Genomic DNA, 27,124 nt, shown 5'->3' on the forward strand with positions numbered 1-27,124 from the left:
CTGTTATCCTCCCCCTCCCATACCTGATATAATAGACTCTGTTATCCTCCCCCTCCAGACCTGATATAATAGACTCTGTTATCCTCCCCCTCCAGACCTGATATAATAGACTCTGTTATCCTCCCCCTCCAGACCTGATGTAATAGACTCTGTTATCCTCCCCCCTCCAGACCTGATATAATAGACTCTGTTATCCTCCCCCTCCAGACCTGATATAATAGACTCTGTTATCCTCCCCCTCCAGACCTGATATAATAGACTCTGTTATCCTCCCCCCTACAGACCTGATATAATAGACTCTGTTATCCTCCCCCTCCAGACCTGATATAATAGACTCTGTTATCCTCCCCCTCCAGACCTGATATAATAGACTCTGTTATCCTCCCCCTCCAGACCTGATATAATAGACTCTGTTATCCTCCCCCCTCCAGACCTGATATAATAGACTCTGTCATCCTCCCCCCTCCAGACCTGATATAATAGACACTGTTATCCCCCCCTCCAGACCTGATATAATAGACTCTGTCATCCTCCCCCCTCCAGACCTGATATAATAGACTGTTATCCTCCCCCTCCAGACTGATATAATAGACTCTGTTATCTCCCCTCCAGACCTGATATAATAGACTCTGTTATCCTCCCCTCCAGACCTGATAATAGACTCTGTTATCCTCCCCCTCCAGACCTGATATAATAGACTCTGATATCCTCCCTCCAGAACCTGATATAATAGACTCTGTTATCCTCCCCCTCCAGACTGATATAATAGACTCTGTTATCCTCCCCCTCCAGACCTGATATAATAGACTCTGTTATCCTCCACCCTCGCCCCTCTATCCAGACTGGTCCTCCCCCTGATATAATAGACTCTGTTATCCTCCCCCCTCCAGACCTGATATAATAGACTCTGTTATCCTCCCCCTCCAGACCTGATATAATAGACTCTGTTATCCTCCCCCTCCAGACCTGATATAATAGACTCTGTTATCCTCCCCCCTCCAGACCTGATATAATAGACTCTGTTATCCTCCCCCTCCAGACCTGATATAATAGACTCTGTTATCCTCCCCACTCCAGACCTGATATAATAGACTCTGTTACCCTCCCCCTCCAGACCTGATATAATAGACTGTTATCCTCCCCCCTCCAGACCTGATATAATAGACTCTGTTATCCTCCCCCTCCAGACCTGATATAATAGACTCTGTTATCCTCCCCCTCCAGACCTGATATAATAGACTCTGTTATCCTCCCCCTCCAGACCTGATATAATAGACTCTGTTATCCTCCCCCTCCAGACCTGATATAATAGACTCTGTTATCCTCCCCCCTCCAGACCTGATATAATAGACTCTGTTATCCTCCCCCCTCCAGACCTGATATAATAGACTCTGTTATCCTCCCCCCTCCAGACCTGATATAATAGACTCTGTTATCCTCCCCCTCCAGACCTGATATAATAGACTCTGTTATCCTCCCCCTCCAGACCTGATATAATAGACTCTGTATCCTCCCCCTCCAGACCTGATATAATAGACTCTGTTATCCTCCCCCCTCCAGACCTGATATAATAGACTCTGTTATCCTCCCCCCTCCAGACCTGATATAATAGACTCTGTTATCCTCCCCCTCCAGACCTGATATAATAGACTCTGTTATCCCTCCCCCTCCAGACCTGATATAATAGACTGTTATCCTCCCCCCTCCAGACCTGATATAATAGACTCTGTTATCCTCCCCCCTCCAGACCTGATATAATAGACTCTGTTATCCTCCCCCCTCCAGACCTGATATAATAGACTCTGTTATCCTCCCCCCTCCAGACCTGATATAATAGACTCTGTTACTCCCCTCAACCTGTAATAGACTGTTATCCTCCCCCTCCAGACCTGATATAATAGACTCTGTTATCCTCCCCCTCCAGACCTGATATAATAGACTCTGTTATCCTCCCCCTCCAGACCTGATATAATAGACTCTGTTATCCTCCCCCCTCCAGACCTGATATAATAGACTCTGTTATCCTCCCCCTCCAGACCTGATATAATAGACTCTGTTATCCTCCCCCTCCAGACCTGATATAATAGACTCTGTATCCTCCCCCTCCAGACCTGATATAATAGACTCTGTTATCCTCCCCCTCCAGACCTGATATAATAGACTCTGTTATCCTCCCCCTCCAGACCTGATATAATAGACTCTGTTATCCTCCCCCTCCAGACCTGATATAATAGACTCTGTTATCCTCCCCCTCCAGACCTGATATAATAGACTCTGTTATCCTCCCCCTCCAGACCTGATATAATAGACTCTGTTATCCTCCCCCTCCAGACCTGATATAATAGACTCTGTTATCCTCCCCCTCCAGACCTGATATAATAGACTCTGTTATCCTCCCCCTCCAGACCTGATATAATAGACTCTGTTATCCTCCCCCTCCAGACCTGATATAATAGACTCTGTTATCCTCCCCCTCCAGACCTGATATAATAGGACTCTGTTATCCTCCCCCTTCCCAGACTGATATAATAGACTCTGTTATCCTCCCCTCCAGACCTGATATAATAGACTCTGTTATCCTCCCCTCCAGACCTGATATAATAGACTGTTATCCTCCCCCCTCCAGACCTGATATAATAGGACTCTGTTATCCTCCCCCTCCAGACCTGATATAATAGACTCTGTTATCCTCCCCCCTCCAGACCTGATATAATAGACTCTGTTATCCTCCCCCTCCAGACCTGATATAATAGACTCTGTTATCCTCCCCCCTCCAGACCTGATATAATAGACTGTTATCCTCCCCCCTCCAGACCTGATATAATAGACTCTGTTATCCTCCCCCTCCAGACCTGATATAATAGACTCTGTTATCCTCCCCCTCCAGACCTGATATAATAGACTCTGTTATCCTCCCCCTCCAGACCTGATGTAATAGACGCTGTTATCCTCCCCCTCCAGACCTGATGTAATAGACTCTGTTATCCTCCCCCTCCAGACCTGATATAATAGACTCTGTTATCCTCCCCCTCCAGACCTGATATAATAGACTCTGTTATCCTCCCCCTCCAGACCTGATATAATAGACTGTTATCCTCCCCCCTCCAGACCTGATATAATAGACTCTGTTATCCTCCCCCTCCAGACCTGATATAATAGACTCTGTTATCCTCCCCCTCCAGACCTGATGTAATAGACTCTGTTATCCTCCCCCCTCCAGACCTGATATAATAGACTCTGTTATCCTCCCCCTCCAGACCTGATGTAATAGACTCTGTTATCCTCCCCCTCCAGACCTGATATAATAGACTCTGTTATCCTCCCCCCTCCAGACCTGATATAATAGACTCTGTTATCCTCCCCCCTCCAGACCTGATATAATAGACTCTGTTATCCTCCCCCTCCAGACCTGATATAATAGACTCTGTTATCCTCCCCCTACAGACCTGATATAATAGACTCTGTTATCCTCCCCCCTACAGACCTGATATAATAGACTCTGTTATCCTCCCCCTCCAGACCTGATATAATAGACTCTGTTATCCTCCCCCTCCAGACCTGATATAATAGACTCTGTTATCCTCCCCCCTCCAGACCTGATATAATAGACTCTGTTATCCTCCCCCTCCAGACCTGATGTAATAGACTCTGTTATCCTCCCCCCTCCAGACCTGATATAATAGACTCTGTTATCCTCCCCCCTCCAGACCTGATATAATAGACTATGTTATCCTCCCCCCTCCAGACCTGATATAATAGACTCTGTTATCCTCCCCCCTACAGACCTGATATAATAGACTCTGTTATCCTCCCCCTCCAGACCTGATATAATAGACTCTGTTATCCTCCCCCTCCAGACCTGATATAATAGACTCTGTTATCCTCCCCCTCCAGACCTGATATAATAGACTCTGTTATCCTCCCCCCTCCAGACCTGATATAATAGACTCTGTCATCCTCCCCCCTCCAGACCTGATATAATAGACTCTGTTATCCTCCCCCCTCCAGACCTGATATAATAGACTCTGTTATCCTCCCCCCTCCAGACCTGATATAATAGACACTGTTATCCTCCCCCTCCAGACCTGATATAATAGACTCTGTCATCCTCCCCCCTCCAGACCTGATATAATAGACTGTTATCCTCCCCCCTCCAGACCTGATATAATAGACTCTGTTATCCTCCCCCTCCAGACCTGATATAATAGACTCTGTTATCCTCCCCCTCCAGACCTGATATAATAGACTCTGTTATCCTCCCCCTCCAGACCTGATATAATAGACTCTGATATCCTCCCCCTCCAGACCTGATATAATAGACTCTGTTATCCTCCCCCTCCAGACCTGATATAATAGACTCTGTTATCCTCCCCCTCCAGACCTGATATAATAGACTGTTATCCTCCCCCCTCCAGACCTGATATAATAGACTCTGTTATCCTCCCCCTCCAGACCTGATATAATAGACTCTGTTATCCTCCCCCCTCCAGACCTGATATAATAGACTCTGTTATCCTCCCCCTCCAGACCTGATATTATAGACTCTGTTATCCTCCCCCTCCAGACCTGATATAATAGACTCTGTTATCCTCCCCCTCCAGACCTGATATAATAGACTCTGTTATCCTCCCCCTCCAGACCTGATATAATAGACTCTGTTACCCTCCCCCTCCAGACCTGATATAATAGACTGTTATCCTCCCCCCTCCAGACCTGATATAATAGACTCTGTTATCCTCCCCCTCCAGACCTGATATAATAGACTCTGTTATCCTCCCCCTCCAGACCTGATATAATAGACTCTGTTATCCTCCCCCTCCAGACCTGATATAATAGACTCTGTTATCCTCCCCCTCCAGACCTGATATAATAGACTGTTATCCTCCCCCCTCCAGACCTGATATAATAGACTCTGTTATCCTCCCCCTCCAGACCTGATATAATAGACTCTGTTATCCTCCCCCCTCCAGACCTGATATAATAGACTCTGTTATCCTCCCCCTCCAGACCTGATATAATAGACTCTGTTACCCTCCCCCTCCAGACCTGATATAATAGACTGTTATCCTCCCCCCTCCAGACCTGATATAATAGACTCTGTTATCCTCCCCCCTCCAGACCTGATATAATAGACTCTGTTATCCTCCCCCTCCAGACCTGATATAATAGACTCTGTTATCCTCCCCCCTCCAGACCTGATATAATAGACTCTGTTATCCTCCCCCCTCCAGACCTGATATAATAGACTCTGTTATCCTCCCCCTCCAGACCTGATATAATAGACTCTGCGATCCTCCGTCCAGGGAGGCTGGACCAGCTCATCTACATCCCTCTACCAGACACAGCCTCCCGTACCGCCATCCTGAACGCCAACCTACGCAAGTCCCCAATCGCCAGAGTCAGTACACACACACACACACACATGGACACGCACTTTCACAGACACACACACAGATACACACACACACACACACGTGGACACGCACGCACACACACACACACACACACACACAGACACACACACACACAGACACACACACATAGACACATACAGACATAGACACATACAGACATAGACACACACACACATAGACACACACACACACACACATAGACACATACAGACACACATAGACACACACACACACATAGACACATACACACACACATAGACACACACACACACACATAGACACATACACACACACACATAGACACACACACACACACATAGACACATACACACACACATATACACACACACACACATAGACACATACAGACACACATAGACACATACAGACATAGACACATATAGACACACACACACAGACACACACAGACATAGACACATAGACACACACACATAGACACACATAGACACACACACACACATAGACACACATAGACACACACACACACATAGACACATACAGACATAGACACATATAGACACACAGACACACACACATAGACATACACAGACGTAGACACATAGACACACACACATAGACACACACACACATAGACACATATAGACACACATAGACACACACACACACACACATAGACACATACAGACACACATAGACACACACAGACAGACACATACAGACATAGACACACATAGACACACATAGTCACATACAGACACACAATGATGATGATAATAATAATGAACTATTTTTGTTTCTCTCCCCTTTCTTCCTCTCTCTCTCCCCCCTGTCCTCTCACAACGACACACACACACCAGGATGTAGACCTGCCCTACCTGTCTGGTATCACCCAGGGTTTCAGTGGGGCAGACCTGACAGAGATCTGCCAGAGGGCCTGTAAGCTGGCCATCAGAGAGGCCATAGAGGCTGAGATCAAAGCAGAGCGCCAGAGGCAGACCCACCCAGGCACCGCCATGGTGAGACGGACGGACGGACGGACAGACAGTCTGCTGTTACACAACTAACACTGCAGCTCAAACACAACCTACAGCTATGGTCAGATTGACAGACAGACAGACAGACAGTCTGCTGTTACACAACTAACACTGCAGCTCAAACACAAACTACAGCTATGGTCAGATTGACAGACAGACAGACAGACAGACTGCTGTTACACAACTAACACTGCAGCTCAAACACAACCTACAGCTATGGTCAGATTGACAGACAGACGGACTGCTGTTACACAACTAACACTGCAATGCCATATATCTAACAGACAGACAGACGGACAGACAGTCTGCTGTTACACCACCAACACTGCAATACCATATATCTAACAGACAGACAGAGGGACAGACAGAGGGACAGACAGAGGGACAGACAGAGGGACAGATATAGGGACACATAGAGACAGACAGACAGACATAGAGACAGACAGACATAGAGACAGACAGACATAGAGACTGACAGACAGACAGACAGACGGACGGACGGACGGACGGACAGATAGACAGAGGGACAGATAGACAGAGAGCGGGACAGACAGACAGACAGACAGAGGGCAGACAGACAGACAGACAGACAGACAGACAGACAGACAGACAGACAGACAGACAGACAGACAGACAGACAGACAGACAGACAGACAGACAGACAGACAGACAGACAGAGGGACAGACAGACAGAGGGACAGACAGACAGAGGGACAGACAACGCTCCCAGCTGTTACCCAACCAACACTGCATCTCACATACAGTACATCACACACTGTATTTCACACACTGTCTACCTCACACATTAAACCTTGTATACACAAAGCACGCGCACACCCAACCAATACACCAATATTATGTAACTTTAAACCCACCCAACCTCTCTCTCCCCTTTCCCCTCTCTCTCTTTCTGCCCCTCCCCCCACTCTCTCTTTCTGCCCCTCCCCCCACTCTCCCCTCTCTCTCCAGGATGAGGACTGTGACCCTGTTCCAGAGATCAGGAAGGATCACTTTGAGGAGGCCATGAGGTTCGCCCGGCGCTCCGTCAGCGACAATGATATCAGGAAGTATGAGATGTTCGCCCAGACACTACAGCAGAGCAGAGGCTTTGGGAACTTCAGGTATGTACTGGACACACACACACACACACACACACACACACACACACACACACACACACACACACACACACACACACACACACACACACACACACACACACACACACACACACACACACACAGACACACAGACACACACAGACACACTTCTCATACACTGACCTCTCTCTCTCCTCAGATTCCCATCTGGCTCTCAGTCCGGAGGTCAAGGGTCGGGGTCAGGGTCAGGGGGACAGTTCAGAGACGAGGTAGAGGACGACCTCTACCAGTGAGAAGGAAGACTTGTAATCCTGGAGACAACCACCTCTATCACACCTGCCTGCATATGATGTGGAACTCTGGATCAATTAGATTGTTGTGGGAATCAAATACGGACAGAATAACTTTTAACAGCACATAACGTTTGTGCTTCTCAGCTTATCGGTGCAGTCTTAAATGTTTCTCATAATAACTGCTGCATCATAATAACTGCTGCATCATAACAACTGCTGATTCATAACAACTGCTGCATCATAATAACTGCTGCATCATAATAACTGCTGCATCATAATAACTGGTGCATCATAATAACTGGTGCATCATAATAACTGCTGCATCTTAACAACTGCTGCATCATAATAACTGCTGCATCATAATAACTGCTGCATCATAATAACTGCTGCATCATAATAACTGGTGCATCATAATAACTGGTGCATCATAATAACTGGTGCATCATAATAACTGGTGCATCATAATAACTGGTGCATCATAAATAACTGCTGCATCATAATAACTGCTGCATCATAACAACTGCTGCATCATAATAACTGCTGCATCATAATAACTGCTGCATCATAATAACTGCTGCATCATAATAACTGCTGCATCATAATAACTGCTGCATCATAATAACTGGTGCATCATAAATAACTGGTGCATCATAAATAACTGGTGCATCATAATAACTGGTGCATCATAATAACTGGTGCATTTGAGGAATCGAGTCTGTTTGTTTTTTCTTGGAAGAATAATTTGTAAAAGCTGGATGATCAAAGTACAATGAATATAACTGTGATTGTTGTTGTTGTTGTGTTTGAGCTGGTCATCATGGAAGGAATGCTGATTAAAATCTGAAATGTAATCAATTTAGTATTTTACTATTAAAACAACTCTGACATAATAATATCCATACATTTTCATTGTTAACAACAGAAGAAGCTATTGTAAACAGAAGAACTCAAGAATGAGTGAAATATTATCATAAAGAGACGTATACTTGGAATATGGAATAGGAACGGAGGGAAAAAGAGAGGAGGTGGAAGAGCGTGAGGAAGGAAGAGAGTGAGGGAGGAGGAGGGTGATGGGGGGAAGAGAGTGAGGGAGGAAGAGTGTGGGGGATGGTGAGGGAGGAAGAGGGTGATGGAGGGAAGAGAGTGAGGGAGGAAGAGGGTGATGGAGGGAAGAGAGTGAGGGAGGAAGAGTGTGAGGGAGTGTGTTTCTGCTGGTCAGAGGGATCAGGCGCTCCGCGTTACACGAATGGGGACAAGAGATGTGAATTGTTTTGCTCTAAAGAAAAGGACACCATTGAAAGGAGTGATTGCTGGGGTAGCGGTAAATATGAAAGTGGACAAACTAAAGGGGAAGATTCCCGGTGCTGGTGATACTCGTCGTTTGGTGCGACGCAGAAAGGGTGGCGTGAGTGGTGAAATAGAAGAGTCATAGTCTGTCCTTTTGAGTTTTGATGTTGAGTCATTGCCCGACAAAGTGATGTCAGCATATACAAGTTATCCTGTACGAGCTTTTGTGCCTAATCCATTACGTTGTTACAGGTGTCAAGCTTCTGGGCATGTGGCAGCAGTGTGTAGGAGGGAGGTTCCTAGGTGTGAGAAATGTGCAAAAGGGCATGAGACAAAGGAATGTGTAGCATTGGGGAAAGTAGTGGTATGTGTTAATTGTAGGGATGCCCATGTTCAGAAATGTCCGGTGCGAGAGAGGCAGGTTGAGGTTTCCAGGGTTAGAGTAGTTAGAGGGTATCATATGCTGAGGCACAGTAGCGGTGCTTGGGTAAAATCACTGGGGAAGCCAAGTCAGTAAAAAAGCCATATTACAACCTATGTTGTGATAATCGCGCTGTTTGCTGGAAAATAAATTAAACTACACATTCGTTTGATTAATCACAAAACCGGAGAGCAACATCTGTCCGAGGGAATTCCACAAAGCAATTAAAGATATTTGAACAGGAATTCCACAAAGCAAATATTGCATGTAACAAACAGTGACATGACATACAGCATGGTCCAGAAGGTTAATGTTTTCTACAGTTTACTAAACCACTACTGATTTAGAACCATGAAGTTACCTCAAGTCAGCACAAAGACACCAGCAGCATCTCCTCCGCTATTCCAGCACCATTTACACTTAAACATTTAAATGTCATCAAATCAACTAGGCTATAATACAGTGAAAACAAACTTTAAAAATACCAAAACAATTTAGTCCAATCAATGTTGCTAAATGTCATGTGGATGTCCATGGTACTGATTTCGGTCTGTGTGTGTGCGTGCGTGTGCAAGTAAAAAAATAAATAATAGTTGAACACCAATGCCATCCTCCTCTCTTTCATCTTGGAAAAACGGTCTATGCTTCTGTCATACAGTATGATTTTAGTTTTTGTTGACATAAGCTACCTATCTAAAATGCTTGCTAGCTTGATTTCCTCGCATGGGCAACAATCATCACAGCCCAGTGGCACAATATATGCATTTATGGTTAGATAAGATTTGGCATCATAATCATTGGCCTGTACAGAGAATTAGGTCAAAACCACTAGTCCAAATCCCCATCTCCATCCATTACTTAGAAAAGGGCAGATTTAGCAAAAATAAAAAAGAAATTATTTTTTTCTTTGGATGTGATTTCATTGGTGTGAAACCAAATACAAACTGGCCTCCCTTGGGCGGGCGTTTTGCTGTGCTAGGACAACACACAGTTGAACTCAGCTCAATGCTGATTGAGCAATTATTTTATATATTTTTTTTATCAAGAGAAGCGAAATGCTTGCTGGCATCAATCAATCAACTGCTACGGAGGCAACATGTCATACTCGTTTGGTCCAAACAGCATCAGATACATGGGCTACACATACTGAGACAGCGCTGTGTGGAACGTATGCGCTGTGTGGAACGTATGCGTTGCGGAACCAATGTCACACATGGTGCTATGTCCGGGGAGGTGTTTCACTCTAGTACGGCTCGACTTGTTTATTTCCGTTGCATAAAGGAAGTAGCTCGTTGGGTCTTGTGGAGGTGACCGAATGGCAGATTTATTCTGTCAATCTTGAATTAGTTCTCCTAGAGTCGTAGGAAACACCGATTATTTTATTTTTATTGTGAAAAAATACCGTTAGCACCATGGGAGCTCACCTCGCGCGGCGGTATATCACCGAGACGGAGACCGAGCCTGACCCTGCGAAACCGTTTGGCTTTGACCCCGAATTCGGCTTCGATGAGAGGAAAGAGAGAGGTTTGTGTTGTCGACTCTGTTTTGGTCTGAACGTGTGACCGTACAGGAGTATGCTTGCAAAGTGTCTGCTGGTGGACTCTTGTCATGTCCATGGAAAGTAAAGTCCGCTAGCAAGCTAACTGCAACTAGTAACGTTAGTGGCTAGCTAACGTTACCCAAATTTAGCTAGCATGATATGTTCCCTATTAAATATAACTTGAGTATTTCGCCCCCTTTCTATTCGTGTAGAGTACGTTTTTATTTTAATAAAACTGTCAGTTCAGACAGCAATATGGTTTTGAACAGATATATTTTAATAGAACTGTCAGTTCAGACAGAAATATGGTTTTTAACAGATATTCCCCGTCCTGTCAAAATCAGTCATAAATCCCGGGTGCATCTCAATAATTCAATGTCTTCCTCGTCTCCATTCCTTACTCTGTGAAAGAGTAGTTGCTTCCCAACAGTACACGCATTCCTCGCATACATATAATGCGTCACGGAACATGCAAGGCTTCACTTATACACATCTCAGGACATAGTCTACTCCTTTCTTTGTTGACAATTTTCAATTTGTGTGTGTGTCCACTAGTAAAGATGGTGGCCTCACCCATTAACCCCTGGTGCAACGTGTTATCTTGTCTCCCTGGTAGAGATGATGACCTCACCCATTAACCCCTGGTGTAACATGTTATCTTGTCTCCCTGGTAGAGATGATGGCCTCCCCCCATTAACCCCTGGGGTAACATGTTATCTTGTCCCCCTGGTAGAGATGATGGCCTCCCCCCATTAACCCCTGGGGTAACATGTTATCTTGTCCCCCTGGTAGAGATGATGGCCTCCCCCCATTAACCCCTGGTGTAACGTGTTATCTTGTCCCCCTGGTAGAGATGATGACCTCCCCCCATTAACCCCTGGTGTAACATGTTATCTTGTCCCCCTGGTAGAGATGATGGCCTCACCCATTAACCCCTGGGGTAACATGTTATCTTGTCCCCCTGGTAGAGATGATGGCCTCCCCCATTAACCCCTGGGGTAACATGTTATCTTGTCCCCCTGGTAGAGATGATGGCCTCCCCCCATTAACCCCTGGGGTAACATGTTATCTTGTCCCCCTGGTAGAGATGATGGCCTCACCCATTAACCCCTGGTGTAACGTGTTATCTTGTCCCCCTGGTAGAGATGGTGGCCACCCAGGCCCAGATGAACCTGGCCCAGGTCCCTGTACTCCAGAGGGACTACTGCGCCCACCACCTCATCAAGCTCATGAAGTGTAAGAGGGACAACTGGCCCAACTTCCTGGCCTGTAAACACGAGAGACACGACTGGGACTACTGCGAGCACCAGGAGTAAGTATCTGCCTGGTTCTAGGTGTAGGTCGAGGTTTAGCAGCACCAGGAGTAAGTATCTGCCTGGTTCTAGGTGTAGGTCGAGGTTTAGCAGCACCAGGAGTAAGTATCTGCCTGGTTCTAGGTGTAGGTCGAGGTTTAGCAGCACCAGGAGTAAGTATCTGCCTGGTTCTAGGTGTAGGTCGAGGTTTAGCAGCACCAGGAGTAAGTATCTGCCTGGTTCTAGGTGTAGGTCGAGGTTTAGCAGCACCAGGAGTAAGTATCTGCCTGGTTCTAGGTGTAGGTCGAGGTTTAGCAGCACCAGGAGTAAGTATCTGCCTGGTTCTAGGTGTAGGTCGAGGTTTAGCAGCACCAGGAGTAAGTATCTGCCTGGTTCTAGGTGTAGGTCGAGGTTTAGCAGCACCAGGAGTAAGTATCTGCCTGGTTCTAGGTGTAGGTCGAGGTTTAGCAGCACCAGGAGTAAGTATCTGCCTGGTTCTAGGTGTAGGTCGAGGTTTAGCAGCACCAGGAGTAAGTATCTGCCTGGTTCTAGGTGTAGGTCGAGGTTTAGCAGCACATGGAGTTTGTTTCTGTCTTTCCTGGACACACTTTATGGTTGCATTCCAGCCAGGGTTTCCTGTTTAAATCCCACTGGGGTCATGTCCAATGTTCCCTGTTTAAATCCCACTGGGGTCATGTCCAATGTTCCCTGTTTAAATCCCACTGGGGTCATGTCCAATGTTCCCTGTTTAAATCCCACTGGGGTCATGTCTAATGTTCCCTGTTTAAATCCCACTGGGGTCATGTCTAATGTTCCCTGTTTAAATCACACTGGGGTCATGTCCAATGTTCCCTGTTTAAATCCCACTGAGGGTCATGTCTAATGTTCCCTGTTTAAATCCCACTGAGGGTCATGTCTAATGTTCCCTGTTTAAATCCCACTGGGGTCATGTCTAATGTTCCCTGTTTAAATCCCACTGGGGTCATGTCCAATGTTCCCTGTTTAAATCTCACTGAGGGTCATGTTCCCTGTTTAAATCCCACTGGCGGTCATGTCCAATGTTCCATGTTTAAATCCCACTGGGGTCATGTCTAATGTTCCCTGTTTAAATCCCACTGGGGTCATGTCCAATGTTCCCTGTTTAAATCCCACTGAGGTCATGTTCCCTGTTTAAATCTCACTGAGGGTCATGTCCAATGTTCCCTGTTTAAATTGTTCCCTGTAAATCGTTCAATGTTCCCTGTTTAAATAGACAGTAGCCAATAGGCTGTACCATCAGGTGGTGTTCAATGCAGGTCTACAGTAACCTATAGGTGGTGTTTAATGCAGGTCTACAGTAACCTATAGGTGGTGTTTAATGCAGGTCTACAGTAACCTATAGGTGGGGTTTAATGCAGGTCTACAGTAACCTACAGGTGGTGTTTAATGCAGGTCTACAGTAACCTATAGGTGGTGTTTAATGCAGGTCTACAGGTGGTGTTTAATGCAGGTCTACAGTAACCTATAGGTGGGGTTTAATACAGGTCTACAGTAACCTATAGGTGGGGTTTAATGCAGGTCTACAGTAACCTATAGCTGGGGTTTAATGCAGGTCTACAGTAACCTATAGGTGGTGTTTAATGCAGGTCTACAGGTGGTGTTTAATGCAGGTCTACAGTAACCTATAGGTGGTGTTTAATGCAGGTCTACAGTAACCTATAGGTGGTGTTTAATGCAGGTCTACAGTAACCTATAGGTGGGGTTTAATGCAGGTCTACAGTAACCTATAGGTGGGGTTTAATGCAGGTCTACAGTAACCTATAGGTGGTGTTTAATGCAGGTCTACAGTAACCTATAGGTGGGGTTTAATGCAGGTCTATAGGTGGTGTTTAATGCAGGTCTACAGTAACCTATAGGTGGGGTTTAATGCAGGTCTACAGTAACCTATAGGTGGGGTTTAATGCAGGTCTACAGTAACCTATAGGTGGTGTTTAATGCAGGCCTATAGGTGGGGTTCAATGCAGGTCTATAGGTGGTGTTTAATGCAGGTCTATAGGTGGTGTTTAATGCAGGTCTACAGTAACCTATAGGTGGGGTTCAATGCAGGTCTATAGGTGGGGTTTAATGCAGGTCTATAGGTGGTGTTTAATGCAGGTCTACAGTAACCTATAGGTGGTGTTTAATGCAGGTCTACAGTAACCTATAGGTGGTGTTCAATGCAGGTCTACAGTAACCTATAGGTGGTGTTCAATGCAGGTCTACAGTAACCTATAGGTGGTGTTTAATGCAGGTCTACAGTAACCTATAGGTGGTGTTTAATGCAGGTCTACAGTAACCTATAGGTGGTGTTTAATGCAGGTCTACAGTAACCTATAGGTGGTGTTTAATGCAGGTCTACAGTAACCTATAGGTGGGGTTTAATGCAGGCCTATAGGTGGTGTTTAATGCAGGCCTATAGGTGGTGTTTAATGCAGGTCTACAGTAACCTATAGGTGGTGTTTAATGCAGGTCTACAGTAACCTATAGGTGGTGTTTAATGCAGGCCTACAGTAACCTATAGGTGGTGTTTAATGCAGGCCTACAGTAACCTATAGGTGGTGTTTAATGCAGGCCTATAGGTGGTGTTTAATGCAGGTCTACAGTAACCTATAGGTGGTGTTTAATGCAGGTCTACAGTAACCTATAGGTGGTGTTTAATGCAGGTCTACAGTAACCTATAGGTGGTGTTTAATGCAGGTCTACAGTAACCTATAGGTGGTGTTTAATGCAGGTCTACAGTAACCTATAGGTGGTGTTTAATGCAGGTCTACAGTAACCTATAGGTGGTGTTTAATGCAGGTCTACAGTAACCTATAGGTGGTGTTTAATGCAGGTCTACAGTAACCTATAGGTGGTGTTTAATGCAGGTCTACAGTAACCTATAGGTGGTGTTTAATGCAGGTCTACAGTAACCTATAGGTGGTGTTTAATGCAGGTCTACAGTAACCTATAGGTGGGGTTTAATGCAGGCCTATAGGTGGTGTTTAATGCAGGCCTATAGGTGGTGTTTAATGCAGGTCTACAGTAACCTATAGGTGGTGTTTAATGCAGGTCTACAGTAACCTATAGGTGGTGTTTAATGCAGGTCTACAGTAACCTATAGGTGGTGTTTAATGCAGGTCTACAGTAACCTATAGGTGGTGTTTAATGCAGGTCTACAGTAACCTATAGGTGGTGTTTAATGCAGGTCTACAGTAACCTATAGGTGGTGTTTAATGCAGGTCTACAGTAACCTATAGGTGGTGTTTAATGCAGGTCTACAGTAACCTATAGGTGGTGTTTAATGCAGGTCTACAGTAACCTATAGGTGGTGTTTAATGCAGGTCTACAGTAACCTATAGGTGGTGTTTAATGCAGGTCTACAGTAACCTATAGGTGGGGTTTAATGCAGGCCTATAGGTGGTGTTTAATGCAGGCCTACAGTAACCTATAGGTGGTGTTTAATGCAGGCCTACAGTAACCTATAGGTGGTGTTTAATGCAGGCCTATAGGTGGTGTTTAATGCAGGTCTACAGTAACCTATAGGTGGGGTTTAATGCAGGCCTACAGTAACCTATAGGTGGGGTTTAATGCAGGTCTACAGTAACCTATAGGTGGGGTTTAATGCAGGTCTACAGTAACCTATAGGTGGTGTTTAATGCAGGCCTATAGGTGGTGTTTAATGCAGGTCTACAGTAACCTATAGGTGGTGTTTAATGCAGGTCTACAGGTGGTGTTTAATGCAGGTCTACAGTAACCTATAGGTGGGGTTTAATGCAGGTCTACAGTAACCTATAGGTGGTGTTTAATGCAGGTCTACAGTAACCTATAGGTGGGGTTTAATGCAGGCCTACAGTAACCTATAGGTGGTGTTTAATACAGGTCTACAGTAACCTATAGGTGGGGTTTAATGCAGGTCTACAGTAACCTATAGCTGGGGTTTAATGCAGGTCTACAGTAACCTATAGGTGGTGTTTAATGCAGGTCTACAGGTGGTGTTTAATGCAGGCCTACAGTAACCTATAGGTGGTGTTTAATGCAGGTCTACAGTAACCTATAGCTGGGGTTTAATACAGGCCTACAGTAACCTATAGCTGGGGTTTAATGCAGGTCTACAGTAACCTATAGGTGGTGTTTAATGCAGGTCTACAGTAACCTATAGGTGGGGTTTAATGCAGGTCTACAGTAACCTATAGGTGGGGTTTAATGCAGGTCTATAGGTGGTGTTTAATACAGGTCTACAGTAACCTATAGGTGGGGTTTAATGCAGGTCTATAGGTGGTGTTTAATGCAGGTCTACAGTAACCTATAGGTGGGGTTTAATGCAGGTCTACAGTAACCTATAGGTGGGGTTTAATGCAGGCCTACAGTAACCTATAGGTGGGGTTTAATGCAGGTCTACAGTAACCTATAGGTGGTGTTTAATGCAGGTCTACAGTAACCTATAGGTGGTGTTTAATGCAGGTCTACAGTAACCTATAGGTGGTGTTTAATGCAGGTCTACAGTAACCTATAGGTGGGGTTTAATGCAGGCCTATAGGTGGTGTTTAATGCAGGCCTATAGGTGGTGTTTAATGCAGGTCTACAGTAACCTATAGGTGGTGTTTAATGCAGGTCTACAGTAACCTATAGGTGGTGTTTAATGCAGGCCTACAGTAACCTATAGGTGGTGTTTAATGCAGGCCTACAGTAACCTATAGGTGGTGTTTAATGCAGGCCTACAGTAACCTATAGGTGGGGTTTAATGCAGGTCTACAGTAACCTATAGGTGGTGTTTAATGCAGGCCTACAGTAACCTATAGGTGGTGTTTAATGCAGGCCTACAGTAACCTATAGGTGGTGTTTAATGCAGGCCTACAGTAACCTATAGGTGGTGTTTAATGCAGGCCTACAGTAACCTATAGGTGGTGTTTAATGCAGGCCTACAGTAACCTATAGGTGGTGTTTAATGCAGGTCTACAGTAACCTATAGGTGGTGTTTAATGCAGGCCTACAGTAACCTATAGGTGGTGTTTAATGCAGGCCTACAGTAACCTATAGGTGGGGTTTAATGCAGGCCTATAGGTGGTGTTTAATGCAGGTCTACAGTAACCTATAGGTGGGGTTTAATGCAGGTCTACAGTAACCTATAGGTGGTGTTTAATGCAGGCCTATAGGTGGTGTTTAATGCAGGTCTACAGTAACCTATAGGTGGGGTTTAATGCAGGCCTACAGTAACCTATAGGTGGTGTTTAATGCAGGTCTACAGTAACCTATAGGTGGTGTTCAATGCAGGCCTATAGGTGGTGTTTAATGCAGGTCTACAGTAACCTATAGGTGGTGTTTAATGCAGGCCTATAGGTGGTGTTTAATGCAGGTCTACAGTAACCTATAGGTGGTGTTTAATGCAGGTCTACAGTAACCTATAGGTGGGGTTTAATGCAGGCCTACAGTAACCTATAGGTGGTGTTTAATGCAGGTCTACAGTAACCTATAGGTGGTGTTTAATGCAGGCCTATAGGTGGGGTTTAATGCAGGCCTACAGTAACCTATAGGTGGTGTTTAATGCAGGTCTACAGTAACCTATAGGTGGGGTTTAATGCAGGCCTATAGGTGGGGTTTAATGCAGGCCTATAGGTGGTGTTTAATGCAGGCCTACAGTAACCTATAGGTGGTGTTTAATGCAGGCCTACAGTAACCTATAGGTGGTGTTTAATGCAGGTCTACAGTAACCTATAGGTGGGGTTTAATGCAGGCCTATAGGTGGTGTTTAATGCAGGCCTATAGGTGGTGTTTAATGCAGGTCTACAGTAACCTATAGGTGGGGTTTAATGCAGGCCTATAGGTGGTGTTTAATGCAGGCCAATAGGTGGTGTTTAATGCAGGTCTATAGGTGGTGTTTAATGCAGGTCTACAGTAACCTATAGGTGGTGTTTAATGCAGGCCTATAGGTGGTGTTTAATGCAGGTCTACAGGTGGTGTTTAATGCAGGTCTACATTCCATGAGACTGGCTCTGCCTACAACAAAATCAGACACAATCTTGCAAAGTTAAGATTTGTTTGCGTTGAAAAGGGGCTGATAAGTTGATTGAATCAGAGAGAAACATTGATCTATATAGTACAAACTAATGGGGTTGAAGTCCAATCTCTCGAGTCTGGCTGGCATTTCTTCTGCTCTGGAGGAGGTGAGTGGCCACACAGCTTAGAGGGAACAGGAAGTTGACTTGACAGTGGTCATGTGGCTTTCGATTAAAGTGCAAAATGGCATGTATTGTTATCAAAGAGTTGTTGCATGTGTCTGTGATGGTCACACGTGACTAGAGTTGTCAGACTTGTTGTAGTAGTACTGCCATCTTGAGGTCCTTTACCATGAAATCCACTTGGAACGCCCCTCTCTTCTGTGTGTGTGTAGCTACGTGATGCGTATGAAGGAGTATGAGCGGGAGCGACGGCTGCAGATGAGGAAGAAGAGGGTGGAGGAAGCCCAGGCAGCTTGAGCTTCATCATCATGACCTCTAACCCCCCGACCCCTCTGTGTACATACCTGCTGCTCTCCACAATAAAGACCTTTTGAGCTCCACTACTCTACCACTGAGTCACCTGTCTCTTTGTTTCCTGCTACGTTACGAGCCTGGGAACCACACAGAATCCAACGGGGAGGGACCTACCCCAATTTGTCCAATAGAAACACTTGTTTTTGTTGAATACAGCCCAGGTAGTAGGAGGGGAGGGGTGTGCATCATAGCAGGGTCTGAGCCAGCGGGTTGTGGACAATGCAGCTTTTAAAGGTGATGTTCCCACGTTTGTAGTAGAGATCTCATTCACACTGCATATGTCGGCTCAATCGGACAGAAGCCTTTAAAAGCGGAATTGTCGACAACCCCGCGGTCTAATTGAATCCCGGCCAAACATTTAGGCCTGGATTCAACCAGATCGCGTGCCAACCAGCGTTGGCCGGATCCACATAGCTGATGCAGGTGTAACTACAGCAGGAGCTGACAAATCAGAGGCTGCTATTGACAAACCCCTTATTTTCTGTGCTGTGTTAGACAGTGTAGGCTCTATCAGGGTAAGAATAATGACTGTCAAACCATTGATGTTAGGCTAAGGCATGTTTTCATTTGAATGAGGGGATTTCTGCCTACCGGTCTAATTCAAGTGTTTGAACGGGATTTTGTTGCATCCAATGGGACTGTCCGTGACGGCGTTAACCGGCCTTATCGCACGGCGCTGCTTGGGGATTTGACCGCTCTTAACGCAGTTCCACCTCTGACACCATCCAGACATCTGCTATCGCCAGTTAAGGCTGGATCTGATTGAATCGAAGTTAGTTTATCACTAGCCCTGCCTGCGCTACGTTCAACGGGGTGAAAAGCGTCTCAGAACTACTGATCTAGGATCAGGTTAGCCTTTTATTTCTTAATGATTAGAAGAGGGGAGCTGATCCTAGATCATATGGACATGTGCACTCTGTCTGGTCATTCAGGATGACACCATCTTTCCCTCTGCTGACAGTATCTCTGCTACAATCTAGATCCATCAACTGATCAAACAGAATCTGAATTTAGTGTCTCATTCCGTCCCCATCACTGGCTGGGTTTAGACAGGCAGCCCAATTCTGATTTCTCACTCATTTGTCATTTCAGCAATAAGATCTGAGATTGGTCAAAAAGGGGGGGGGGGAGAATCACAACTGGTCTGCATGTGTAAACGAAGCCTTAGAGATTCAATACATTTAGTGTTCTATTGTATCATATAACCCCCCATCTCCAGTGTAGTAACAGTGGTGTGTATTAGTCTAGTAACAGTAGCCTATATCATCAGTACATAGAGCCAACAAGACATGTTTTTTAAACTAAATGACTTCTAATGAACGTTCCAACAGAGCGACCAAAAGCACATCATGGTTTATTTCCCATTTCTTCCCCTATGTAGTGCACTACTTTTAACCAGAGGGCCCTGTAGTAGTGTACCATTTGAGACACGCCAGACTGTCAGTCAGGTCATTAAACAGCCAAAACACTCAGATAAGAAAAATAACAATAGCCAATCAAAAGTGGGTTGAGGAGCGTTGTTAGGCGGGAAAGCATAGTATAAGACAGTCTCCTCAAAATGTTTGGGGGGGTTAAGTGTTATTAATTGGAGGGGGGGTAGGGTTCTCATTCCAGGTCAGTCCAGTGTAGAGTAGGTTTGGGTGGGTCTCCATTCTCCTCTGGAGGATGGGGGTCTCTAGAGGACAAAGGGGAGGATGGGGTCTCCTCTAGAGGACGAAGGGGAGGATGGGCGAGCGAAGGGGAGGGTAGTCCCGGAACTCTTTCAGGTAGCTGCGGTGCTTCCCCTTGGCCCACACCGTCATCTGGATGAAGCCCACCGCCGTGAAGAAAGCCACCGGCAGACACTGAGTCATCAAGGTGAAGCCAAACCACGAGCCCAGCTACAGGAGAGGAGAGCTGCTGTTACACACATACTGTTTTATGTCACACACACTAAAGGCGGCTATGAGCCCAGCTACAGGAGAGGAGAGCTGCTGTTACACACATACTGTTATATCACACACACTAAAGGTGGCTATGAGCCCAGCTACAGGAGAGGAGAGCTGCTGTTACACACATACTGTTATATCACACACACTAAAGGTGGCTATGAGCCCAGCTACAGGAGAGGAGAGCTGCTGTTACACACATACTGTTATATCACACACACTAAAGGTGGCTATGAGCCCAGCTACAGGAGAGGAGAGCTGCTGTTACACACATATGTCACACACTAAAGGCGGCTATGAGCAGACACTACATGGGAGAAAGAGAACGATGGCGTCACACACATCATAATGTAGATGTTGATTAAGGCAGCCCACCGCACCTCTGATTCAGAGGGGTTGGGTTAAATGTGGAAGACATTTCAGTTGAATGCATTCAGTTGTATAACTGACCAGGTATCAACCCCGTTTCCTATACACTAGAATTTCACTGCCAACTTCTGCCACTAGGTGGCCATGAGCCTAACTACTACATTGAGAGAGACATGATACACTGTTCCTCCTAACCAGCAGAGGGCTGCATCACCCTGGACTAAATACAGGGTGACGTTGATCTTTGCATTTTCCCCACTAATGGTTAAGGTTAGGATTGGTGGAGGAGAAGCTAGATCTGCTAGATCTGTGCCTAGGGTTCTAAGACTCACCTCGTAGGTGTAGTTGGGACAGGAGACCAGCAGGAAGATCCAGGTGAAGGGGTTCTTAGTGGGGTAGGGGATCTTCCTGGTCTTAGATCCTGATGCAGACAGACGGAGGGAGAGTTTATTGTGGGCTACTGTTTTGTAGCAGACAGAAAACAGTGTGTATGTTGAATTGATTGATGTGTTCTAATGTTTGCATATTCAATAGGAGTGTGTACCTGGTGGGCGGAGGTTCCGCAGGGCGATATGGATGGAGAAGTTACCAACCTGACAGAACTGAGAAGATAGCATCTACTAAATAACCATTTATTATGATATTGTTCTATTACTATAGTATACAGGATGAGTAGAGTACATTATAGTAGAGCAGATTATAGTAGAGCATAGAACAGTAGAGTCTTACCAGAAAGATGATGAGGGCAATTCTGACCTGCTGCTCACCATAGATTGCTGAAAAGACAAGGGTGGTTAATATAGTAGCGTACCCACTGGGGGGCGGTTAATATAGTAGCGTACCCACTAGGGGGCGGTTAATATAGTAGCGTACCCACTAGGGGGCGGTTAATATAGTAGCGTACCCACTAGGGGGCGGTTAATATAGTAGCGTACCCACTAGGGGGCGGTTAATATAGTAGCGTACCCACTAGGGGGCGGTTAATATAGTAGCGTACCCACTAGGGGGCGGTTAATATAGTAGCGTACCCACTAGGGGGCGGTTAATATAGTAGCGTACCCACTAGGGGGCGGTTAATATAGTAGCGTACTCACTGGGGGGCGGTTAATATAGTAGCGTACTCACTGGGGGGCGGTTAATATAGTAGCGTACTCACTGGGGGGCGGTTAATATAGTAGCGTACCCACTAGGGGGCGGTTAATATAGTAGCGTACTCACTGGGGGGCGGTTAATATAGTAGCGTACCCACTGGGGGGGCGGTTAATATAGTAGCGTACCCACTAGGGGGCGGTTAATATAGTAGCGTACTCACTGGGGGGCGGTTAATATAGTAGCGTACTCACTGGGGGGCGGTTAATATAGTAGCGTACTCACTGGGGGGGGCGGTTAATATAGTAGCGTACTCACTGGGGGGGCGGTTAATATAGTAGCGTACCCACTAGGGGGCGATTAATATAGTAGCGTACTCACTGGGGGGCGGTTAATATAGTAGCGTACCCACTGGGGGGGCGGTTAATATAGTAGCGTACTCACTGGGGGGCGGTTAATATAGTAGCGTACCCACTAGGGGGCGGTTAATATAGTAGCGTACCCACTAGGGGGCGGTTAATATAGTAGCGTACCCACTAGGGGGCGGTTAATATAGTAGCGTACCCACTAGGGGGCGGTTAATATAGTAGCGTACCCACTAGGGGGGCGGTTAATATAGTAGCGTACCCACTAGGGGGCGGTAATATAGTAGCGTACCCACTAGGGGGCGGTTAATATAGTAGCGTACTCACTGGGGGGCGGTTAATATAGTAGCGTACTCACTGGGGGGCGGTTAATATAGTAGCGTACCCACTGGGGGGCGGTTAATATAGTAGCGTACTCACTGGGGGGCGGTTAATATAGTAGCGTACTCACTGGGGGGGCGGTTAATATAGTAGCGTACCCACTAGGGGCGGTTAATATAGTAGCGTACCCACTAGGGGGCGGTTAATATAGTAGCGTACCCACTAGGGGGCGGTTAATATAGTAGCGTACCCACTAGGGGTGCGGTTAATATAGTAGCGTACTCACTGGGGGGCGGTTAATATAGTAGCGTACTCACTGGGGGCGGTTAATATAGTAGCGTACCCACTGGGGGCGGTTAATATAGTAGCGTACTCACTGGGGGGCGGTTAATATAGTAGCGTACTCACTGGGGGGCGGTTAATATAGTAGCGTACTCACTGGGGGGCGGTTAATATAGTAGCGTACTCACTGGGGGGCGGTTAATATAGTAGCGTACCCACTAGGGGGCGGTTAATATAGTAGCGTACTCACTGGGGGGCGGTTAATATAGTAGCGTACTCACTGGGGGGCGGTTAATATAGTAGCGTACTCACTGGGGGGCGGTTAATATAGTAGCGTACTCACTGGGGGGCGGTTAATATAGTAGCGTACTCACTGGGGGGGGCGGTTAATATAGTAGCGTACTCACTGGGGGGGCGGTTAATATAGTACGTACTCACTGGGGGCGGTTAATATAGTAGCGTACTCACTGGGGGGGCGGTTAATATAGTAGCGTACTCACTGGGGGGGGCGGTTAATATAGTAGCGTACTCACTGGGGGGCGTTAATATAGTAGCGTACCCACTAGGGCGGTTATATAGTAGCGTACCCACTAGGGGCGGTTAATATAGTAGCGTACCCACTAGGGGGCGTTTAATATAGTAGGTACCCACTAGGGGCGGTTAATAAGTAGCGTACCCACTGGGGGGCGGTTAATATAGTAGCGTACTCACTGGGGGGCGGTTAATATAGTAGCGTACTCACTGGGGGCGGTTAATATAGTAGCGTACTCACTGGGGGGCGGTTAATATAGTAGCGTACTCACTGGGGGCGGTTAATATAGTAGCGTACTCACTGGGGGCGGTTAATATAGTAGCGTACTCACTGGGGGGCGGTTAATATAGTCGTACTCACTGGGGGGCGGTTAATATAGTAGCGTACTCACTAGGGGGTGTTAATATAGTAGCGTACTCACTAGGTGGTGGTTAATATAGTAGCGTACTCACTAGGGGGTGGTTAATATAGTAGTGTACTCACTAGGGGGTGGTTAATATAAGTAGCATACTCACTAGGTGGTGTAAATACAGAGGGTGGTTAATATAGTAGCGTACTCACTAGGTGGTGTAAACAGAGGGTGGTTAATATAGTAGCGTACTCACTAGGTGGTGTATATAGAGGGTGGTTAATATAGTAGCGTACTCACTAGGTGGTGTATATAGAGGGTGGTTAATATAGTAGTATACTCACTAGGTGGTGTAAACAGAGGGTGGTTAATATTGTGGGGTACTCACTAGGTGGTGTATACAGAGGGTGGTTAATATAGTAGCGTACTCACTGGCGGGTGGTTAATATAGTAGCATACTCACTGGGGGGTGGTTAATATAGTAGCGTACTCACTAGGTGGTGTATACAGAGGGTGGTTAATATAGTAGCGTACTCACTAGGTGGTGTATATAGAGGGTGGTTAATATAGTAGCGTACTCACTAGGGGGTGGTTAATATAGTAGCGTACTCACTGGGGGGGCGGTTAATATAGTAGCGTACTCACTGGGGGGCGGTTAATATAGTAGCGTACCCACTAGGGGGCGGTTAATATAGTAGCGTACTCACTGGGGGGGGCGGTTAATATAGTAGCGTACCCACTGGGGCGGTTAATATAGTAGCGTACTCACTGGGGGGGTATCAGAGGGTGGTTAATATAGTACGTACTCGCTAGGGGTGTATACAGAGGGTGTTAATATAGTAGCGTACTCACTAGGTGGTGTATATAGAGGGTGGTTAATATAGTAGCACTCACTAGGGTGGTGTTAAATAGTAGCGTACTCGCTAGGGGGTGTATACAGAGGGTGGTTAATATAGTAGCGTACTCACTAGGTGGTGTATATAGAGGGTGGTTAATATAGTAGCGTACTCACTAGGGGGTGGTTAATATAGTAGCGTACTCACTAGGTGGTGTATACAGAGGGTGGTTATATAGTGGCGTACACTAGGTGGTGTATACGGAGGGTGGTTAATATAGTAGCGTACCACTAGGGTGGTTAATATAGTAGCGTACTCACTAGGGGTGGTATATAGTAGCGTACTCACTAGGTGGTTATACAGAGGGTGGTTAATTAGAAGCGTACTCACTAGGTGGTGTATACAAGGGTGGTTATAGTGGCGTACTCACTAGTGGTGTATACAGAGGGTGGTTATATAGTAGCGTACTCACTAGGTGGTGTATATAGAGGGTGGTTAATATAGTAGCGTACTCACTAGGGGGTGGTTATATAGTAGCGTACTCACTGGGGGGGCGGTTAATATAGTAGCGTACTCACTGGGGGGCGGTTAATATAGTAGCGTACCACTGGGCGGTTAATATAGTAGCGTACTCACTGGGGGGCGGTTAATATAGTAGCGTACCCACTGGGGGGCGGTTAATATAGTAGCGTACTCACTGGGGGGTGTATACAGAGGGTGGTTAATATAGTAGCGTACTCGCTAGGGGGTGTATACAGAGGGTGGTTAATATAGTAGCGTACTCACTAGGGGGTGGTTAATATAGTAGCGTACTCGCTAGGGGGTGTATACAGAGGGTGGTTAATTAGTAGCGTACTCACTAGGGGTGTATACAGAGTGGTTAATATAGTAGCGTACTCACTAGGTGGTGTATATAGAGGGTGGTTAATATAGTAGCGTACTCACTAGGGGGTGGTTAATATAGTAGCGTACTCACTAGGTGGTGTATACAGAGGGTGGTTAATATAGTGGCGTACTCACTAGGTGGTGTATACGGAGGGTGGTTAATATAGTAGCGTACTCACTAGGGGGTGGTTAATATAGTAGCGTACTCACTAGGGGGTGGTTAATATAGTAGCGTACTCACTAGGTGGTGTATACAGAGGGTGGTTAATATAGTGGCGTACTCACTAGGTGGTGTATACAGAGGGTGGTTAATATAGTAGCATACTCACTAGGTGGTGTATACAGAGGGTGGTTAATATAGTAGCGTACTCACTAGGTGGTGTATACAGAGGGTGGTTAATATAGTAGCGTACTCACTAGATGGTGTATACAGAGGGTGGTTAATATAGTGGCGTACTCACTAGGGGGTGTATACAGAGGGTGGTTAATATAGTAGCGTACTCACTAGGTGGTGTATACAGAGGGTGGTTAATATAGTAGGCCATCCAGGCAGCAAAGCCCCAGTAGTAGGTGCAGTTCTGGAACACAGGAAGACAGAACACACTGTATCACACACACAAGCTTCATCCCAAATTGCACCCTATTCCCTTTATAGTGCGCTACCTTTTAACCAGGGCCCATTACCCTATCCACTATATAGTGCACTACTTTTGACCAGAGTCATATGGGCCCTGGTCAAAAGTAGCACATTACATAGGAAATAGGGAGCCAATTAGGATGCGGACCACAGTGTCAGATGACCCCAGAATCTCTCAACAGGTTTCAAAGGCACCCTGGTGAAGAGACAGACTAGGGTTCCCCAGATGAGGTATGTGTAAGGTGATACACCATCCCAATGAGGTAAGAGGGTAAGTAAGGCTGTGGTGTGTGTCAGAGAGAGTCAGTGAGTGTGTGTTATGAATGCGTGTGTGTGTGCATGCGTCAGTGTGTGTGTGTCACCTTGAAGATGTTGCGTAGCGGCATGGTCCCGATCTTGCGCCGATTAGACATCTAAGTGAGCTAAGGGCTTCGACATTTCTTTCGCGCCCTCGCTTATTAACGGCCGGGCCCCGCATAGGAGTCTTTGCGCAACGTGTTGAGGCAATCCGTGTACTTGGAGACCTGCTGGAGTAACGCCTAGACTTGCGATACTTGATCCTTCCTCAATAAGTTATGCATATTTAACGCTTCTTCGTTGTGTGACTGCCTATCCGCTGTGGGAGAGATTAATCACTA

General features: G+C 46.1%; 2 protein-coding genes, 3 long non-coding RNA genes and 1 pseudogene across 6 annotated transcripts; 5 read left to right on the forward strand and 1 right to left on the reverse strand.

Annotated features, from left to right (window-relative positions):
• Nucleotides 1-5,268: 5,268 nt before the first annotated feature.
• On the forward strand, nt 5,269-8,139 carry LOC120032427 (transitional endoplasmic reticulum ATPase-like; the record flags this gene model as incomplete). The annotated part of the gene is made up of 4 exons (XM_038978532.1): nt 5,269-5,398; nt 6,254-6,412; nt 7,400-7,551; nt 7,730-8,139. Coding segments are annotated over 4 exons (535 nt in total), but the record flags the coding sequence as incomplete, so codon positions are not given.
• Nucleotides 8,140-10,782: 2,643 nt separating this feature from the next.
• Nucleotides 10,783-18,931, forward strand: ndufb7 (NADH:ubiquinone oxidoreductase subunit B7). The gene is made up of 3 exons (XM_038979059.1): nt 10,783-11,055; nt 12,215-12,383; nt 18,752-18,931. The coding sequence occupies exons 1-3, from the start codon at nt 10,944-10,946 to the stop codon at nt 18,834-18,836; spliced, it is 366 nt and encodes a 121-aa protein (XP_038834987.1). The 5' UTR covers nt 10,783-10,943; the 3' UTR covers nt 18,837-18,931.
• Nucleotides 13,645-14,914, forward strand: LOC120032853. 2 transcript variants are annotated; one of them, XR_005473864.1, is made up of 3 exons: nt 13,645-13,676; nt 14,225-14,582; nt 14,777-14,914. It is a non-coding gene; the product is annotated as an uncharacterized LOC120032853 (long non-coding RNA). The 2 variants fall into 2 exon arrangements; XR_005473863.1 differs by lacking the exon at nt 13,645-13,676 and adding an exon at nt 14,130-14,166.
• On the forward strand, nt 14,963-15,866 carry LOC120032854. Its single transcript, XR_005473865.1, has 3 exons — nt 14,963-14,994; nt 15,359-15,518; nt 15,815-15,866. It is a non-coding gene; the product is annotated as an uncharacterized LOC120032854 (long non-coding RNA).
• Nucleotides 17,740-18,745, forward strand: LOC120032852. The gene is made up of 3 exons (XR_005473862.1): nt 17,740-17,928; nt 17,977-18,078; nt 18,127-18,745. It is a non-coding gene; the product is annotated as an uncharacterized LOC120032852 (long non-coding RNA).
• A 1,296-nt stretch (nt 18,932-20,227) lies between the features above and the next one.
• Nucleotides 20,228-27,124, reverse strand: part of LOC120032850 — a 35,399-nt pseudogene continuing 28,502 nt past the window's right edge.

Source organism: Salvelinus namaycush, chromosome 39 (genome assembly GCF_016432855.1).
Source record: "Salvelinus namaycush isolate Seneca chromosome 39, SaNama_1.0, whole genome shotgun sequence".
NCBI classification, from domain to species: domain Eukaryota; kingdom Metazoa; phylum Chordata; class Actinopteri; order Salmoniformes; family Salmonidae; genus Salvelinus; species Salvelinus namaycush.

Excerpts from the sequence above, each read along its gene's own strand:
- ndufb7 (XM_038979059.1), top strand. The coding sequence starts at position 10,944 with ATGGGAGCTCACCTCGCGCGGCGGTATATCACCGAGACGGAGACCGAG. Across the intron at positions 11,056-12,214 it reads CGATGAGAGGAAAGAGAGAG|AGATGGTGGCCACCCAGGCC; the intron begins GTTTGTGTTGTC and ends TCCCCCTGGTAG. Across the intron at positions 12,384-18,751 it reads GACTACTGCGAGCACCAGGA|CTACGTGATGCGTATGAAGG; the intron begins GTAAGTATCTGC and ends GTGTGTGTGTAG.